This window comes from Melanotaenia boesemani, chromosome 9, assembly GCF_017639745.1.
Source record: "Melanotaenia boesemani isolate fMelBoe1 chromosome 9, fMelBoe1.pri, whole genome shotgun sequence".
In the NCBI taxonomy this organism is placed as follows: Eukaryota; Metazoa; Chordata; class Actinopteri; order Atheriniformes; family Melanotaeniidae; genus Melanotaenia; species Melanotaenia boesemani.
Genome location: NC_055690.1, coordinates 10,463,629 through 10,483,176, shown reverse-complemented (window position 1 = coordinate 10,483,176; position 19,548 = coordinate 10,463,629). Strand labels below are relative to the sequence as shown.

Genomic DNA, 19,548 nt, shown 5'->3' with positions numbered 1-19,548 from the left:
GGAACCGTATATCCATAAACCTCTCTTTGGCAAAGCAAATTTGTTCGGCGCAACATAGCAGCGACCATCACTGCTACGATGCTGGACAGGACAAGTAGGACAAAAAAAAAACAAAAAAAAAAACAAAAAAAAAATCCTTGTCTAGACCTTTGCTTGCTTTTAATCATTTTAATTTTAATTATTTTACATGACTTTATCAGGACTTTTGCAATGGCTCAATATGATTTTGTTTCTGGTATATCCTTTTATTGCTTTGTCTGCATCCCCGCTGTAATGCTTTTAATGTTTTATATAAAGCACTTGTCTTGTATATGAAATGTGCTATGCAAATTTTTATTTTTCCAAGTTTTAGTTTTACCAAATGCTTACATGATTGCTGATCACCATCATTCCAGATGTTTTTTTTACCACCAAATTTCTTCCTCTATATCTACATCAAGCAGAGATACAATTTCATTTATCTGAAATCAGTTTAATCAGACAAAATATTCATATTAACATGCAGTCCAAATTCATCTCCAGAATAGAGCTAAAATAAATGTTTGTTACATGAGACAAAACTTCATGATGATTACATTAGGCAATTAACAATCAAAGACACACTTTACAAAGAGTGGGCGCCCTGTAGCCCAAGGGTTGCCGGTTCAATCCCCGCCCGGGGAGCTCATGTTGAGGTGTCCCTGAGCAAGACATCGAACCCCTAATTGGTCCTGATGGGTCGAAGTTGAGCGTCTTGGATGGCAGCTTCTGCCATCAGTGTGTGAATGTATGTAAAGCGCTTTGGTAAAAGCGCTATATAAATATAGACCATTTACCATTTACAAAAATTTAAAGGCCTAGAAAAAAAAAATCTGTTTTCTAAACAAAACATTTCAGAAACCTTGTAAATTATGATGTTGTAGGGAACATGTTTAATACAGTACAATATATATATTTAATATGAATTCAGTTACCTTAAGCTGTCTATAAGAATACTTTTTTAAAGTGATTAAGTCAAACTCATTAGACTTACAAATAAGTCTTCAGTACAGTTCCCTGAGCTGCATAACAGCATTTTATTTGACAAGTGCACAGTTCTGCCAGTTTCTCAAGCATCCTCTGACGGCAACGATCCAACCACTCAAGCAGCCAATTAAACCATTCTACAAATGTATTCCACATTGAGTGACGTGTCATTCCTTTTCCCTGAACATCATGAAACATCTGAGCAGTAAAGCAATCTTTGTCTGCATTGGCTGTAACCATCACATCAACTTTTTTCAGAAAGTATTCAACCTGCTGTCTGTTTGCTTTCTGTGAGTTGTCAAACACACAGTATCTATTATCACACATTTGGACCAGTTTTCTTATAGACTCTTCAGTCTTGATCAAATCAGAAATCGATTGACCGTTCAACAGATCTCCATATGTAAAGAGGATCATTGTGTACTTGACACAGTTCTTACCAAAGAGCTCTGGCAGCATTTCAAAGAGTTTAATGTTTGCTTCAGAGATTCGGCCTATTCTAACTACAATAACAAAGACATGTGGACCTGGATCTGCCTTCTGTATTGACTTCACTATCTCTTTATACAGCTTGGTGGGAGTCAGAACCTTCTGACTAAACCCTGGAGTGTCGACCACTGTGACATTACGGCCATCCACTGGGGCTGATTGAGATGCACTTTCTGTAGTGACCGCTGTAAAGTTACTAGCTGAAACGAAATGATTAGATCCAAGGATGGTGTTTCCTGATGCACTTTTACCATCTCCTGGGCAACCAAGTAAGATGATCCTCCTCACTGCCATGGAATCATCATCTGTAAGAAAGAGAAATTAAAAGTAATCTTGCGTGTGCTTTGCCACGTCATTACAGGACCAATCAAACAACACACCACCCACATTCTTGTGAATTGGTTTATATGAACACAGTTTTTATAAATTGGACTAGTGTGGATTTAAATGGATTATGATTGAAAAACACAGATTTGTATTGAATTCTACTATCTGTGAAGTGCCTAAAGACAACTCTTTTAAAGTAGAAAACTCTGCCAGGGGGATGCCCTACTGCCTATATTCTCAAACTGTGGTACGTGTACCACCAGTGGTACGCGAGAGCCCTCTTGGTGGTACTTAGAGGAAAGTCATAAATATTTTTTAATAAAATTATTAAACATTAAGGGTCACGGGTAAGCTGAGAACCCAGGCATACACGGGGAGAACATTCAGACTCCACACAGAAAGGCCACAAAGTTCGAACCTCCCTCTCCAGCTGAGATTCAAACCAGCGACCTACTTGCTGTGAGGCTGTGGTGCTAACCACCACACCACCGTGCAGCCCAGTTCCTTTATGAACTGTCCATAGCTAATAGCTATGTATGTTATAGCTTAATATGTTTGCTACTGTATGTTCAGGTTTTTTATGATAGTGGTACTTGGTGAGCTCGATATTTTCTCATGTGGTACATACTGTAAAAAGTTTGAGAACCACTGCCCTACTGACTGAGATATTCAGCTGCACGTTCCAATACCTCTGGTGTGTCTTGCCTTCTGACAATGCCATGACAGGATCAGCCACCTGCTGCCACTATTCTACCTCTCTGACACAAGTAATGCCCATGCTGTGCCCACCAATTAAACATTTTTACGTTTTTCAATGTGGTCCATTAGGATCTCTGTCTCACACCCTGGAAAGTTCCGCTTCTTCCCTCTTTTTCCCTCCTGAGCCATCATGGAAATGATATGATGAATATTTATTATAGATGTTCACCTGACCATTTATAGCCACCATGTGGGTGTGGGAAGGTGTTCCCGCGTGTGCGCCTGCTTTAGAGCTGATTCTGATTTATAAACAGAAACAGGTGTAGGACATGTGTGCGCACGCTTTTATAAATCTGAAAGTTTTTGTGTGCCACATTTCCTTTTCTTCCCCTGCGGACGCCACCTGTAGTTTGCTTTGCTACACACAGTTTTATACATGAGGCCCCCGGTCTTTTTGCTAAACTGAATGAAGGTTGATTTTATTCCACGGTGCAAACTACTTTCATAAACAGAAATGATATTTGATCACACAGTACAAGAACTCTACTACATATATTAATCGACTTAATGAAACCTTGAAGGCAAATGTGAACATTGACATAGAATTATAAAATGATAAACCATTGTTACACAGCACATCATGCTTATAGCTCTTATAATTTTATATGATTACTTTGATTGTAAACGCATAGAATTTGATGTTAGAGGAAATGTTCTTATTTTAATTAGTTCTCATTTTAACTGAAACCCATGTTAAAATTATGGACCTTTATTTTTCCAGGGATCGACATCAAACAAACTTTCATTTTAGTCTGTACAATAATATGTGAAGGTTAGATAAACACTTCAGTATGTGGTATTCTGACTTATTAGATTTTTAATCAGTTACATAGATCAAGTCACATATAGAACTAAAGCTAACCTTTCTTTTTACCTTTGCTATCATCTTCTCTATCTGAACAATCTACAGCTTTGATTCTGTCACCTGACAAAATAATACATTGATTCATGATAAGTAAACAGGTTTTTGGCTCAGTGGCTGCTATTATCACCATTATTCAAGACACAATGGCAGTTGGAAAATAATTTCTTTGTGACTTAAACATTTACACCGACTCACTCTAAAATAACCCGATTTCCTCCTTTCTTTATGTCGCCCATTAGGTTCTGACTGATGACATCCACCATTAGCACCGCTGACACTAGCCAGAAACAACAGATAGAAGCACTTTTTTAACAGTGTGACTGACCGTGTTGACAAGAAACACAAGCGCAGAGCCAATCAGATCAGTTTAAATAGTTTTTAAGGTGGAACTTAAAGCAGTCCTGCTGCTTAGTGAGCACAATAACTCTCAGTTGTCCCGTGCCACAGAAAATGGTAAAGACCACCAAGGAGTTGCTGGATAATGGTAAGAACAAGTCCCTACCGCCCCTACCCAATTCTATGCCCTTGGCTCTCTTTTGGCTTCCTCCCACAGTCCAAAAACATGCGTGTTAAGCTGATTTAAATCTCTACATTCTCGCTAGAAGTGACTGCAAGTCTGATTGGTCCCTCTGTGTTGGTTTTATGATGGACCATAAGCAGCTCAAGCCCCCTCACAACTTTGCATCTGAATAATCCGTTATCGAGAAAAACTTTGTTTTCTTGAGGAAAATGAAAAAAGAAGAAGAAGAAAAATATGATATGATGCCAGAAAATTACGGCAATACAGTTTGTAAAGTACTAGAGATTCAGTAATAAAGTAATAGTCATGCTTTACTTTTTTGTTCTTAGATTTATACAAATTAACCAAGATTCTCCTCTGATCTTAGTCAAACTGAATGAGGGGAAATGAAAATTGTATGTGCAGTTTTAAACATGATTTTACACAAAGGTCAGTTGCAGTGTATCCCAGCAATTTCAATGTGGTGGCTTACAGTGTCACTGTACTGAATTATCTGCTATATGAGACTATTACTTACTCAAGTTGAAGTGTCCTGACTTCTTCAGAAGCTCTCGGACTTGCTCCTGTCCTCCATTTTTATTGTTGAACTGATGTTTCCCTGCAAACTTATTGACAAGTTGCACAAGTGGACCGTTTGGTCGCCGGTTTATGAAATCATCCAGTGTCTTGTTATTAAGGGAATCTCCATTTGTAAAGAGGATGTAGCTGTTTTTCAGTTCCTCGTTTCCAATTACTCTGATTGATTCTTCAACTGCTTTTTTCGCCTCATCAGTGAATCGACCAATCTGAACCACCACTAGGAACATCCGAGGCTTGTCTTCTGTTGTCAGACTCTGACAGATGGCTTCTATCTCTTTTGTTAATTCAAGTGAATCTAATATACCTGGAGTGTCAATCACAATGATTTCTTGCCCAAACAATTTTCCTGATTCCTTGGAGATCTCAGTTGTGACAGAGTCAAAGTAGTTTTCAGACTTAAAAGCTGGTTTTCCTAAAATGGTATTTCCTGAAGCACTTTTACCCACTCCTGTATGACCCAGAAGTACTACAGTGAGAGATGGAGCCATGATCATGGAACAAAAACCTGCAAAAGACAAAAGAAAGATTAGGGGGGGAAATCTTTAAGACTGGTACAAATAATTAAACCACTGGGTTTTTGTTTTCACAACACACTTTATAAATCATCTTTAATTTTTGGAACTTGTTATCATGATAAATTCTTGTATCATAAGAGCCTGTTAAGTAAACTAAACTAATACTGTAGTGGCAAAAATAATTAAATTATGCCACAGGTAATACAATTATTTCTAAATACAATAAAATAATTTGAAAATAAAAATGTGCAAAAAATAAAGACTAGACTAAGAATTTTACAAAGAAACTATCATATTGTATAAGTTGTCCATTTATTATCTCTTAACAAAAAAGATTAAAATGTTTAATCCAACAAATTTCCTTAATCTTATTGATTCTCAAGCACTTTTATTTAAGTGGCCCAAGTTCTGCAGTTACTGGCGTCCAGGAAGCATGCACTTCCATAGTAAAAGCAGACGGTTGGCAAACTATGTCCTAGTCAAAGGCTAATGCAGCCAAGGAGACTAATTCATAACATGCCAGTGCTAGGGGTGGGGTTGTTTTTGCTCTTCTTACTCAATTCCCAATGCATTATGGATTTGTAATTTGTTTTTTTTACCTGCCCTAAAAATCCTGTGCAAAAAAACTAGAAAAAAAATACTTACACTCCTACCCCAACTATTTTAAGCAACTGCTGTTTAACAAATTTAGGCTACTTAAATAAAAATTTGTGAATCTATATTATGCCAGCACAATCACCTTCTGAAAATAAGGAAGTGTTTTTGATTGAATTCTTGTTGGCGTACCTATAGGAGGAGGGCAAAGGAGTGGTGGTTTAAATGGCTTGTATTTTTGAACACTGGCAAGTTACTACAGGTTTTAAGCAACAGAATACTTTTTTATGAACATCTTTAGTGAGCATTGTATCGCCTCAAAAAGTGGCTAGAAAGAAGTGAGACAGAAAACATATCAATAAATAAGAAGAAAAGGTAATTTTCCTTCTACACTCAAGATGCATGTGTCTGCAGACCCGCAGATACAGACTTGTCTTTTCCCAACAGCACCTTCTATTTCATTGAAGACCAATATAGATGATCACAAAGTGTTGAATGTCAGTCTCATTGTTTATGCCATTAAACTATTTTGTTGACTTGAAGCTGACAAAATAATTAATGTTTTACTGTGATAAGTTTAAAATGATTTAACACAATTTACCACCATAGTTTGAAAGGTACGTCAGGCATCAATCTAGTTTAATAGTTTAGCATCCTGGAAATCAGCAGTTTCACCTGCACATTTAGTTTAATGGAGCTGAGGCGCCATGAAGAATTAAACATAAATGAATTACTAAAGTAATGAAGTGGATGATATGAGTTTCAATAAAAGTTTGAAATGGTTTACATTTTCTAAAAGGAAGACATTGTAGAAACATATTAGCAGTTTATACTTTATGCTAAAAGTTTAGTTTGTATCATAACATGTATAATATTCAAAATCACAGTTTTCCTTTATTCATATTATAAACCATATATGTTTTATCCCTATTTACATCTATATTACTCTATAGCCTCTCACCTGCTAAATCCTGGGATAGGTTTCAGCTTCCAGGTGACCCTTAATGGATAAAGCGGTATAGATAATGGATTATGCATTACTCTTAGCTTATTTCAGTGTAAATGCCAGCTAACTTCGTTATGGCAATTATGCCTGTTTTGACACTTTGCTTTTTATTTTATGCTTTTATTTGAAGAGTATAGTTCTTCTTCTATTACTTCCTGTTATTGTCATCACTTTCGTTTTCCGCTAACACAAAATGTTCGCTTCTCATCAAACTACAGCTCTCCTTGCTCCAGAATTGGTAAATAAACAAACTATTCATTTGTATTCTGTGTTTAAAACTTGTGAAAGGTTACTTAATTTTGGTTTATTTCTGGGTTTTGTATAATTTGTATGTCACATGTAGGGACTGTTACTGAGAGACATGTGTGTGGAAGACAGAAGCCTAGCGTGTAAGGTTCAAAAATAGCGCCCAGGAGGTATGAAAATGACTGTTAGTTTGCTTTGTTTCATATGTAAAAGAGTGGTTGTTTTATTTCAAACAGAAGAAAATGATCATTTCATTAAAGAGCAAAAATACATACAACTTTAATTGTATGGATTAAGGAGAAATCCAAATGCTGGCGCTGTGGCCATAAACATACTCTTGAGCAGTGCACTCTCAAGAAGCCATGCAGTACCTGCGGAGAACAACACTTATTAGTGCTTCATGACCTGGCTGAAGCTAATAGCAGGGACCCTCACATCTTAACGGTGAGCACGAGCAGAGTATTCTTGGACCCTCTTTGTCACTCAGATTGTGTAATGCTCAAAGTCGTACCCACACAGTTACACCACCAATGGAAGTCCTTGGACACATACGCTCTCCTCGATGATGGCTCAGAGAAAACCATTATTCTCCCAGCAGCAGTCAAGGCACAAGGCTTATCACTGGAGGAGGAAACTTTGTCTCTGCATACTATCTGCCAGGATGTTATCCAGATTAAGGGAGGCTATGTCTCATTCCAGGTGTCCCGCAAGGCCAGACCGGAAATACGCTACAAGATAACGCGTGCCTTTACTGCTCAGCCGCTCAACCTAGCTGAACAGACGTGCCCAGTAGAGCTCTAAAAGGAGAAGTATCAACACCTACTGCGAGTGCAGCTTGAGGGATTCAACCACGTACAGCCGCTAGTATTAATCGGCTCTGACAATGCTCACCTCATAACTCCTGTCTATCCAGTCCTGCGTGGTCTATCCAGGGTCCAAGCAGCAGCATGCCCACAAAGCAGGAGGTGCACTGCCTTAACATATCATGCTCCTCTCCTGCTGAAGCCCTACACCAGGACGTACAGCGTCTGTGGCAATTAGACGCCCCCCTCCACAGACCTGAGAAGGAGGTCACACGTTCAAAGGAGGATAGAGAGGCAATAGCCATGTTAGAGGCCAAGACCATCAGAGTGCCCGTGGATGGTGTAGAAAGATATGCCACTCCCCTGCTCAGGAAACAAGACTTTCCACGGATGCACGTGTCCCCTGATGTAGTTAAAGGACTACTGAGGTCAACAGAGCTTAAGCTGGTAAAGAATCCTGACCTGGCACTCACATATAACAAGGAGATCAAGAGATTGGTGGATGCTGGGTATGTTGTGAAGCTAACTCCTAAGGAGATACACAGCTCTGCTGAATCCTGGTACGTACCCCATCACATCGTACATCACAATAACAAAGCTCGGGTGGTCTTTAACTGCTCTTTTGAGTTCCAGGGAACCATCCTCAACAACTACCTTCTGCCTGGACCATCCCTAGGGCCTACACTGCTAGGTGTCGTCCTCCACTTCCAGCAGTATCCTATGGCAGTGAGTGGCCATGTTTCACCAGATCCGCCCACTCCCTGCCGACTGCCCCCTGCTGCGGTTCTTGTGGAGGGACGGTGAAACAGATAAGCCCCCAGATGTGTATGAGTGGAGAGTCTTGCCCTTTGGGACGACCTGTAGCCCCTGTTGTGCTATTTTTGCCCTTCAGAGCCATGTGAAGAACCACAAAGACACCTACCAAGATGTCTACAGCTCTGTCCACACAGCCTTTTATGTGGACAACTGCTTGCAGTCCCCCTCCAACCCACAAGAGGCCAGGTTACTCATTGATCGGATGAGAGAGCTCCTTATCCGTACTTGAAATACGCCAGGGGGCAAGCAACGTCCCTGAGGTAGTCGCACATCTGCCCAGCACAGCCAGGTCAGACAGTTGTGCCCAGCAGGTCCCTGAGATCGAGTCACCAACATCTGCTGGTTGTTAAACCAACACGGCTGAAAACTAAGGGTGACAGAGCCTTTGCAACAGTGGCCCCTGTCCTCTGGAACTCCCTTCCTCTAGGCCTGAGATCTGTGGACTCCATGACCTCTTTTAAAAAGCAGCTAAAAACACATCTTTTTAAACTTGCTTTTATTTAGTTTTATTTGTTTTTATTATCTCTGTATTACTGTTATTCGGTGTTTTATCTTGTTGTTAAGCACTTTGTGATTTTATCTTGAAAGGTGCTATATAAATAAACATTTACTTACTTACTTACTAACTGTGGTTGAACTTTAAAAGCCTTGACCCACAGGAATCAACACTCGGTCTTAAATGGCACTGCCCAACCGATGTTCTGGGGTACAAGCACCGCCCTGTAGCCTACACAGCTGTCCCACTGTGCAACATTTACAAAGTACTGGCCAGTCAGTATGACCCACTGGGTTATATCGGTCCCTACACTACAACAGCCAAGCTCACGGTGGAGTACAGAGAGAGGATGGGACGAACCCATAGAAAGTAACCTGCGTCAGTCCTGGCTTGAATGGGAACAGGAATTATCTCACCTCCAGCACATTACAATCCCTCGCTGCTACACTTCTCCACACAACTACGACAATGCTACGTATGAGGCTCACATCTTCTGTAACGCCTCGGAGAGGGCCTATGGAGCTGTAGCCTACCTCAGATGCATGGAGCATCAAAACCACATTTCCACCACCTTCATCATGGCTCACTCAAGAGTGGCACCCGGCAAGCAAGTGTCAATACCCCGACTGGAGTTGTGCGCTGCCCTTTCTGGAGCCCAACTAACCAAAGTACTCCAAGCTGAACTCTCACGTCCCCTGCATGCTGCTACTTGTGGACAGATTCTACTACGGTGCTACAGTGGATCCAGTCCAGCTCCTGCAGGTACAAAATCTTTGTGGGGACTCGAATCTGTGAGATACAGGAGCAGAACAGTGGAGATACGTGAACTCAGATAATAACCCTGCAGATAACAACACAAGGGGGATGTCACTTTCTGAGCTCACCATTCCCAGTCGCTGGTCACACGGCCCACACTTCCTCACAGTGAAGAACTCAGAAAAACCACCCTCTGTGTTCTCACATCTGTATTCCCAGGTCTACCAGACCTAAATCAGTACACATCCCTAGATGACCTGATCCTGGCAACTTACAAATTCATCCATGGGTCGGCGGCTACCCCCCTCACGGCTACTGAACACTTAGAGGCAAAGAGTCATCTGCTTCGCAAAGCACAGAAGGACAGCTCTCCAGAGGAGGTCCAAGTTCTCCAAACTGGCCACCCTGTGCGCCTGAGCAGCCGTCTCAGTGTTCTTTCACCCGAGTACGACAGCCTAAGTGGACTGGTTAGAGTGGGAGGCTGTCTGCGCCAAGCCACAGATATAGAACCTGACAGCCTTCACCCAATTGTGTTAGCACCTGAACACCCTCTGACCAAGCTCACCATAAGACACTATGATGCCCAGCTCCTTCACCCCGGTACAGCGAGACTATTTGCCGAGGTGCGGCGCACCTATTGGATCCTCAGAGGATGGCAGGCTATTAAGAAACATCAGTACCAGTGCGTGGACTGCAGGAGATGGTGCGCCTCACCGTCTACACCAAAAATGGCTGACCTTCCCCCATCTCGACTGAGGCTTTACAAACCACCATTCTAGTCTAAAGGAGTGGACTGTTTTGGACCATACTTGGTTAAAATCGGGTGTAGAAGGGAGAAACGCTGGGGGATCATCTACAAATGCCTCACAACTAGATCTCCTCCCTAGCCTTGACACTGACTCGTTCTTAATGTCACTACGCAGGTTCATTGCGCGCTGTGGGAAGCCGTACGAGCTGGGGTCTGACCAAGGCACTAATTTCAGGGGTGGCCACAGGGAACTGCAAAGTGCCTTTGAGAATATGGTCCCCAAGCTTCAAGAACTGCTAGCGAACCAGACCATCACCTTTAACTTCAACCCTCCGCACTCGCCTCACTTCGGGGGAGCCTGGGAGAGGGAAATCAGGTCAGTCAAGTCCGCCCTACAGGTCGTCCTAAAAGACCAAGTCGTGGCAGAGGAAGTCCTCCTGACAGCTCTCATAGAAGTCGAAGGAATCTTTAACTCTAAACCTTTGGGTTATGCTTCCTCTGATGTAGCCGACTTAGATCCCATCACTCCAAACCTCCTTCTCATGGGGCGGCGGGATGCTACATTACCACAGGCAGTGTACGGCCCTCGTGATGCTCTGACTGTTAGGAGATGGAAACACAGCCAGGTGATCAGTGACCATTTCTGGAAAAGCTTTGTCCAGAATTACCTCCCAGGTCTACAGCTGAAACAGAAATGGAGAAAATCAAAGGATGATGCCGCTGTAGAACACATGGATTCCAACCTTCCCAGAGGACTGTGGCCGGTTGGGACCATCACCAAGGTTTTCCCAGGGACAGATGGTGTCGTTCGAGCGGCGGAGGTGAAGGTTAAAGACTAGTTACATTCGTCCTGTAACCAAACTGATAGAGCTCCCCGAAATGCCCGACCACTTTGATGACACCTCTTCACTTTAGTGGACTTTTATTTGAGTGTATTTGCCTGGCAAATACAGGGGCAGCTGTTAAAAGTCTGTGGACTAACAGGGACTATGTTACCCAGAATGCCCCTGTCCTTTTGTAGTTCAGCTCAGTTGTAGCGAGTTAAGTTTCGTTTTATGGTCTGACAGTCTCTACAGTATACGTGCAACATAACCTAGCAAAGAACGCCATCCGGGCCCATCCTAAGTTACTCCAGTGTGTTTTAAATTCTGTGTGCATTCCTACTCATGCTAGTACAGGTTTACAGGAGGAAAAATATGTGTTTACTCTTTAGTCATTACAATAATCTGCATAGCCACTCGTTTTTGCTACAATCTGCGGCTGCACTTCATGTGCACTTATAAATTATTATTTAATGCGATGTCAAGCATTGCCCTACGTTTGTAAAGGTAATCCAACTGTTAACTTTATTTGTTTGGTGTATTCAACCTGTAGTGGTTTTCCACGGCATTTCATTTGTGACGTTAGAGCTCCCTCTAGGGTATTTAGTGTTACTGGAGGTCAAATCCTTTGTATTGATGTGGTACTGCCTTTTATTGAGGTACCTACTTGTTTCTCTGTTCCAGATAACCACACACACACAAGAACTTTTATTTACCTTTGGTAAATAAAAGTTATATCTGGGATAAAAATCAGGATAAGTATGGGGCGCCAAGTGTAAAAATTCAGTGTAAAAGTTGTAGCTGACACATTTTCATTATTTATCTCACTTTTCTCACATTTAGCACATTTTTTCCTACATTTTCCTACATTTAACATAACTTTTAACCACATGTATAATGGTCAAATAGAACATCTAAATCTAAATTTTAAATCTAAATGCTATATGTTAAATCTAAATGTTATATGTTATATCTAAATGTTAAATCTTATATTTAAATCTTAAATAATAAATCTAAATGTTGAATCTTATATCTAAATGTTAAATCTAAATCTAAATGTTTAAATCTAAATCTAAATGTTATATGTTATATCTAAATTTAGATGTTTTATTTGACCATTATACATGTGGTTAAAAGTTATGTTAAATGTAGGAAAATGTAGGAAAAATGTGCTAAATGTGAGAAAAGTGAAATAAATAATGAAAATGTGTCAGCTACAACTTTTATACTGAATTTTTACACTTGGCGCCCCATAGATAAGAACACAGAGTTTAAAAGTCTTATTAATAAATAAAGCTAAAGAACAGGAATGAGATAAAGAATAAAGCTAAAGGAAGTCCCAAAAACATTAGGGGCCTGGAAGTTTGAGTTCAGAACTGTGGGTCTAAATCAGCAGGTCTCCGGCTCTGTAGAAACATACTATTGCTACAATCCCCCACTGTCACCATAAACTAATTACCTCAGAGGTTGCGTTGTGTACGCTTTCTCTGTCTGTTAGCAACATAACTCAAAATGTAATGGACAGATATTGATTTAAAAAAATAAAAAATTTCAGGAAATCTCAGAAATGGAATAAAGAACAAGTGATTAGATTTTTTAGGGGTGGTCCGGATCACTGCCTGGATCCAGGAATTTTGTTTAACACAAGCACCTACTTCAATGGATGATCCTCAAGATGTAAAAAAAAAAAAAGTGCATTTAGATGACAATGATGACAATGATGACAATAATGACGGTCAACAGAAAATTTCTCCCCAACTCACCCTGCCTGCTTCCATGCTCCAGGCCCAAAACCGACACAGGTGAGTGTACCCATTAATGAAGACAACACACCCACAGTGCCACCCACAATCCCCACGCATGCACACACATACATTATAGGGGGAAATAAATATCCCGACATATGGCTCCTACACTAGAACCGCCAACATTCCAATACCCACAAGAACCACATGCGGAGGTCATTTTTTATGGGGCTATTATTGTAGCAATATTATCTACAAATCCGTGTTGAAAGTCACAAATGCATACAGAGAGTCGTGTATCCGTATCTTAATTTGTGTGTGCACAGTTGGATTCGCAAATGTGTAAATAAATCCACAATGTGTGATGAGATTTCTGTGTCTGTACAAGAATCTGCAAATGTGTAAAACAACTTGTGTGTAACCCGGTTTGCAAATGTGTAAAAAAATTCCACAAATCTGTATTTAAAGTTGCAAATGTGTAGACCAATCTGTAAATGCGTGCTAAGATCTGCACATGTGCAGACCGATCTGTATCCACAGAGAGACATGAATGCCTGGAGTATTTCAGCTACAAGACCCAGAAATACAGACAAATCGCTGGTTACGAGTCAAGCAGCTTCTGGATTGGCTCTCTCTACACACGTGGATTTTGCTACACTTGTTCCGTGAGAAATCCACAAATGCGTGTCAGGATTCGTATCCGTAACGCTTGGGTTTGCGTGCCCTGACCGCTGGCTCACAGGCTGCCTCACTCCGGCTGCCGTGGTTCGCTTGCTCTGCTGCTGGCGGTAATATAATTACTGCGGTCAAGCCAGCCGCCTTTCGTTTTCGCGTAGTCCAAGCCAGCCGCTCCTACATTTTCAGTGCGCACCTACCGTCAGTTTACGGTAAATGCAAGCGTACTGCTGCAAGGAAATTATTTCCGGTTCACAAAATAAAAGCACGAATTTAAATGTGTATTATCAAGTGATGTTTTAAGAAACTGATTCACGTTAACTGTAAACTATCGGGGTATACTGCTAACATTTACACTAAATAAATACCTTAGAATGTATGGAGTTGAAAACAGTTTTATCTATCTATCTATCTATCTATCTATCTATCTGTCTGTCTGTCTGTCTGTCTGTGCTAATAAACATATACTGAGGCCTTAAAGCAAATACTAAGTGGTGTATGTTGACCATCCTTGACGGCACTATCATTCTGGACTGCTTTGGGGTCAATAGGTCACATGACCTCAAAGCTATTGAGCAAAAATGCTCATATTTACACTTTAAAAATCATTTAAAATATATTAAGACCTTAAAGCAAATACTAAGTGGTGTATGTTGACCATCCTTGATAGCACTATCATTCTGGACTGCTTTGGGGTCAATAGGTCACATGACCTGGGAGTTATTGTAATAACTTTTGAAATAACATGAAATATATATGTGTGTGTATATACATATATATATAATACATTTTATTTAAAAACTCCTTTCAAAAAACCCAAGTACACTTTACAGGAGAATGAAAACATTTAAAAACATAGGAGAGAGAAGTATACAAAAAACTAACAAGCAAAGCACTAACAAGCAAAACAGACGACAACAGTGTAATGGTGAGTGAAAAAACTAGATGGCATAGGACTGTCTGAACAAGTGTGTTTTCAGTTTAGATTTAAAGAGAGGGAGAGAGTCTATGGCACGAAGATCAGGGGGGAGGGAGTTCCAAAGACGGGGAGCAGAGCGGCTGAATGCTCTACTCCCCTTAGTGACAAGGCGGGCAGGGGGAACAGAAAGTTGAAGAGAGGTGGAGGAGCGGAGTGAGCGGACAGGAATGGAAATGTGTAGAAGCTCAGATATGTATGGTGGAGCCTGATTGTGAAGTGCTTTGAAAGTGATAAGGAGTATTTTGAAATTAATTCTTTTTTTTATGGGAATCCAGTGAAGTTGTTGCAGGATGGGGGTGATATGATGAGTGGAGGGTGTCCGGGTGATGATTCGAGCTGCAGAGTTTTAAAGGAGCTGCAGTCTTTGGAGGGCTTTGTTGGGGAGACCAAAGAGAAGTGATTTACAGTAATCAATTCGTCAGGTGACAAGGCTATGGACGAGAATGGCAGTGGTATGGGGGGTAAGAGACGGACGGAGACGGGAAATATTTCGCAGATGAAAATATGCTGACCGAGTGATATTATTAATGTGGGACTGAAAAGAGAGTGTGCTGTCAAGGACAACACCCAGACTCTTTACTTGAGGGGAGGGAAGGATGGTTGAATTGTTGATGGAAATGGAGAAACTATTAGATTTGGAGAGAATATGGGGCGTGCCTATCATTAGGACTTCTGTTTTAGAACTGTTGAGTTCTAGGAAATTGGAAGAAAACCAAGAATGAATTTCTTGGAGACAGTGGGTAAGGGAGGTTGGTGGAAGTGAGGAAGATGGTTTGGTAGAGAGGTAAAGCTGGGTGTTGTCCTTGTAGCAATGAAAATGAATATTATGTCGACGAAAAATGAAGCCAAGTGGAAGAATGTAGATGATGAATAGTAGGGGCCCCAGGACCGAGCCCTGGGGCACACCAGCAGAGACAGGGTAAGGGTTGGATTTGTGTGATTTAAGTTGAACAAACTGTGTGCGGCCAGAGAGGTAAGAAGTTAACCAGGTGAGAGGGGTGCCGGAGATACCGATAGATGACAGTCTGTCAAGAAGAGTGCGGTGAGAAAGTGTCAAATGCTGCTGTGAGGTCAAGAAGGATGAGAATGGACAGTAACCAGAATCTGAAGCTATAAGGTCATTGGAGATTTTGAGGAGTGCCGTTTCAGTGCTGTGGAGGGGACGAAAACTGTACTGAAACTGCTCGTAAATATTGTTTGTGATGAGGTGGTTATGAAGCTGAGAGGCAACAGACCTTTCAAGAATTTTGGAAATGAAAGGTAAATTGGACATAGGGCGTAAGTTATTAAAATTGGTGGGGTCCAAACCGGGTTTTTTCAGGATAGGTGTAACTGTAGCCGTTTTAAGTGCAGGAGGGACGATTCCGGAAAGTAAAGAGGAATGAATGATGTTGGTAATGAGAGGAGCAAGAGAGGAGGAACAGGTTTTGTTTTTGTTGTTGTAATTAGGTTACACATGTTAAGGAAATGTTTTTTTTTTAAAACTATTTGAAAAGTGCCTTTAAGATAGTTTGATATTGATGTGTAAATAGTTACAGTAAATATATATATGTTTACCATTTTTGGTCATTTAAATATTATTGTCTTTGTTTATTTGTTATTATTATTATTGTTGTTATTTTCAATTTTATTGGTACTATTGTTGTTCTTATAGTGATGAGGTTACACATGTTGAAGAATTATTTTTCTTTTAAAACTATTTGAAAAGTTCATATACCATTTGACCATTCTATTTATTTTATTTCATTTTATTGTTCTATTGGTTTTAGATCTACTTTACTTCCAAATATATATTTTGATAGACATTTTGAGAGTGACATGTGTAAATAGTTAAATGTATATATTAACTATTTTATGGTCATTTCCTAATTCAAATTGTTATTATTACTAGTATTATTTTTATTTATTATCATTGTGTATTTATTGATGTTGTTTTTGAGGTCATTTTAATGTTAGATATCATTATCATAATTTTTTTCCCCACAATGCTTAAGTTACACATGTTGAAGAATTGTTTTTGTTTTAAAAAGGTTTGAATTTGAGATATCTGAAGTCCTTTTACTGTGTGACCACTGTATATATTGTATTTCATTTCATTATTCTATTGGTTTTTGATCAAATTTACATAACAAATGGGAGCATTTTCGGCTCAATAGCTTTGAGGTCATGTGACCTATTGACCCCAAAGCAGTCCAGAATGATAGTGCTATCAAGGATGGTCAACATACACCACTTAGTATTTGCTTTAAGGTCTTAATATATTTTAAATGATTTTTAAAGTGTAAATATGAGCATTTTTGCTCAATAGCTTTGAGGTCATGTGACCTATTGACCCCAAAGCAGTCCAGAATGATAGTGCCGTCAAGGATGGTCAACATACACCACTTAGTATTTGCTTTAAGGCCTCAGTATATGTTTATTAGCACAGACAGACAGACAGACAGACAGATAGATAGATAGATAGATAGATAGATAGATAGATAGATAGATAGATAGATAGATAGATAGATAAAACTGTTTTCAACTCCATACATTCTAAGGTATTTATTTAGTGTAAATGTTAGCAGTATACCCCGATAGTTTACAGTTAACGTGAATCAGTTTCTTAAAACATCACTTGATAATACACATTTAAATTCGTGCTTTTATTTTGTGAACCGGAAATAATTTCCTTGCAGCAGTACGCTTGCATTTACCGTAAACTGACGGTAGGTGCGCACTGAAAATGTAGGAGCGGCTGGCTTGACTACGCGAAAACGAAAGGCGGCTGGCTTGACCGCAGTAATTATATTACCGCCAGCAGCAGAGCAAGCGAACCAACGGCAGCCGGAGTGAGGCAGCCTGTGAGCCAGCGGTCAGGGCACGCAAACCCAAGCGTTACGGATACGAATCCTGACACGCATTTGTGGATTTCTCACGGAACAAGTGTAGCAAAATCCACGTGTGTAGAGAGAGCCAATCCAGAAGCTGCTTGACTCGTAACCAGCGATTTGTCTGTATTTCTGGGTCTTGTAGCTGAAATACTCCAGGCATTCATGTCTCTCTGTGGATACAGATCGGTCTGCACATGTGCAGATCTTAGCACGCATTTACAGATTGGTCTACACATTTGCAACTTTAAATACAGATTTGTGGAATTTTTTTACACATTTGCAAACCGGGTTACACACAAGTTGTTTTACACATTTGCAGATTCTTGTACAGACACAGAAATCTCATCACACATTTGTGGATTTATTTACACATTTGCGAATCCAACTGTGCACACACAAATTAAGATACGGATACACGACTCTCTGTATGCATTTGTGACTTTCAACACGGATTTGTAGATAATATTGCTACAATAATAGCCCCATAATTTTGGCATTGTGAATGATAAAGGCTGCGTTAACAGAGGCCTTTTTTTCCCTCTTTGAATCTTTTTTATCATTCAGAAGTAGACAAACTTCAATAAATAAATAATTTATTAGCATGTGTGAATACTTTGGGCTTGGATTTTCAAATAGAAAATGTTAAATAGTTTCTAACTTCTAACATTAACCAATCAGCTAACATATAATAAAATATTTTTTTTTAGAAGTAGTTACATGTTTAGCAATTATTTAAGGAAAACATTAAGGGGAAAAAACATTATATGATGCTAAAAAACGAAACAGAGCACTGAATATTATTGAATGATGTTGATTTACTGCATTGCACATGGACAGCTAAATAAGGAACGCACGTCAGGTCATTCTGGCATGGATGCAGTTCCAGTAGAGGACCCCTGCATTCAGTGCAGCCATGTCCAAAATGTTATAAAACACCACCACACGTCATCTTGTAGTTGCAGCTAGAGATGATGGATTTTCATTACATTTCCAGGAAATGTCAGAAACAAGTTCAGTCTGGATTTAGATATTTTTTAAGGACCCTTTACTGTTGGGAGATGGGGGTAATTTTGCCGTTGCAGCTTCTAACTAATGAAATAATGCCTAGAATCCTTGGTAAACAAATAAATAAAAATTACAAGATGACATCATGGTAGATGTTATAATCAGACATTGGCCCAGCTCATGCTGATGGCTTCTAGTTTACAAATGGTTTGTTTGTACACAATGAAAAGTGCATGGGTAAAATTCATAAAAACCAACTGGTTGCTTGTGTGAGTGTTACTGAACACAGACAACAGATACTTTAATTGCTCAGTGAATAAATCTATCAACCCTAAAGTTCTGTTATCTCAGCTTAAACTGCTGACACTCAGCATTAAGACAGCCAGCATACGATACATAACTGATTTGATACTCACACGATGATACTTGATATTCTAAACTAACTAACACACTTTATTTTCTGATTTAGTAAAACAGCAGAATTTATTAGGAAATGTTGGGATTTCAAAACCATCCTAGTTTCAAAATGGTTGATAAGACTTCCAACAAAATGGCGAGGACACATATAGCTCTCTCTCTCCCTGTATATAAATAAAAAAAACGTAAAGAAATAACGTAAAGAAATCTAAAATACAAGTCATCAGTTGGTTAGTTATTAAAAAATCATCTGAACACCTGCAAATAAAACATTATCCTCAAATCAAACTCAAGAGAAGCGATAAAACAAATAATGACGCACCTGAACAACAACGCTGTTTCCCAGAAATGTATGAACTAGTTTAGTTTCCACCAAGTCTTGTAAATCTCCCTGAATTTACTAAACAAAATTCAAAATAATAGCATTTAATTGCTTTCTCTCAGACTGACCTGCTCAACACAAAGTGTGTCCTCATATATAAACTATTGTTTTGATTAGAAAATATTTA

General features: G+C 39.7%; 1 protein-coding gene across 1 annotated transcript; it reads right to left on the bottom strand.

Moving 5' to 3' along the window:
- Positions 1-201: 201 nt before the first annotated feature.
- On the bottom strand, positions 202-19,394 carry LOC121646712 (GTPase IMAP family member 8-like). The gene is made up of 3 exons (XM_041995879.1): positions 19,362-19,394; positions 4,483-5,049; positions 202-1,799 (listed from the first exon to the last, which is right to left on the bottom strand). The coding sequence occupies exons 2-3, from the start codon at positions 5,036-5,038 to the stop codon at positions 1,009-1,011; spliced, it is 1,347 nt and encodes a 448-aa protein (XP_041851813.1). The 5' UTR covers positions 5,039-5,049; positions 19,362-19,394; the 3' UTR covers positions 202-1,008.
- Positions 19,395-19,548: the final 154 nt, after the last annotated feature.

Excerpts from the sequence above, each read along its gene's own strand:
- LOC121646712 (XM_041995879.1), bottom strand. The coding sequence starts at position 5,038 with ATGATCATGGCTCCATCTCTCACTGTAGTACTTCTGGGTCATACAGGA. Across the intron at positions 1,800-4,482 it reads GTCAGGACACTTCAACTTGA|ATGATGATTCCATGGCAGTG; the intron begins GTAAGTAATAGT and ends TCTTTCTTACAG.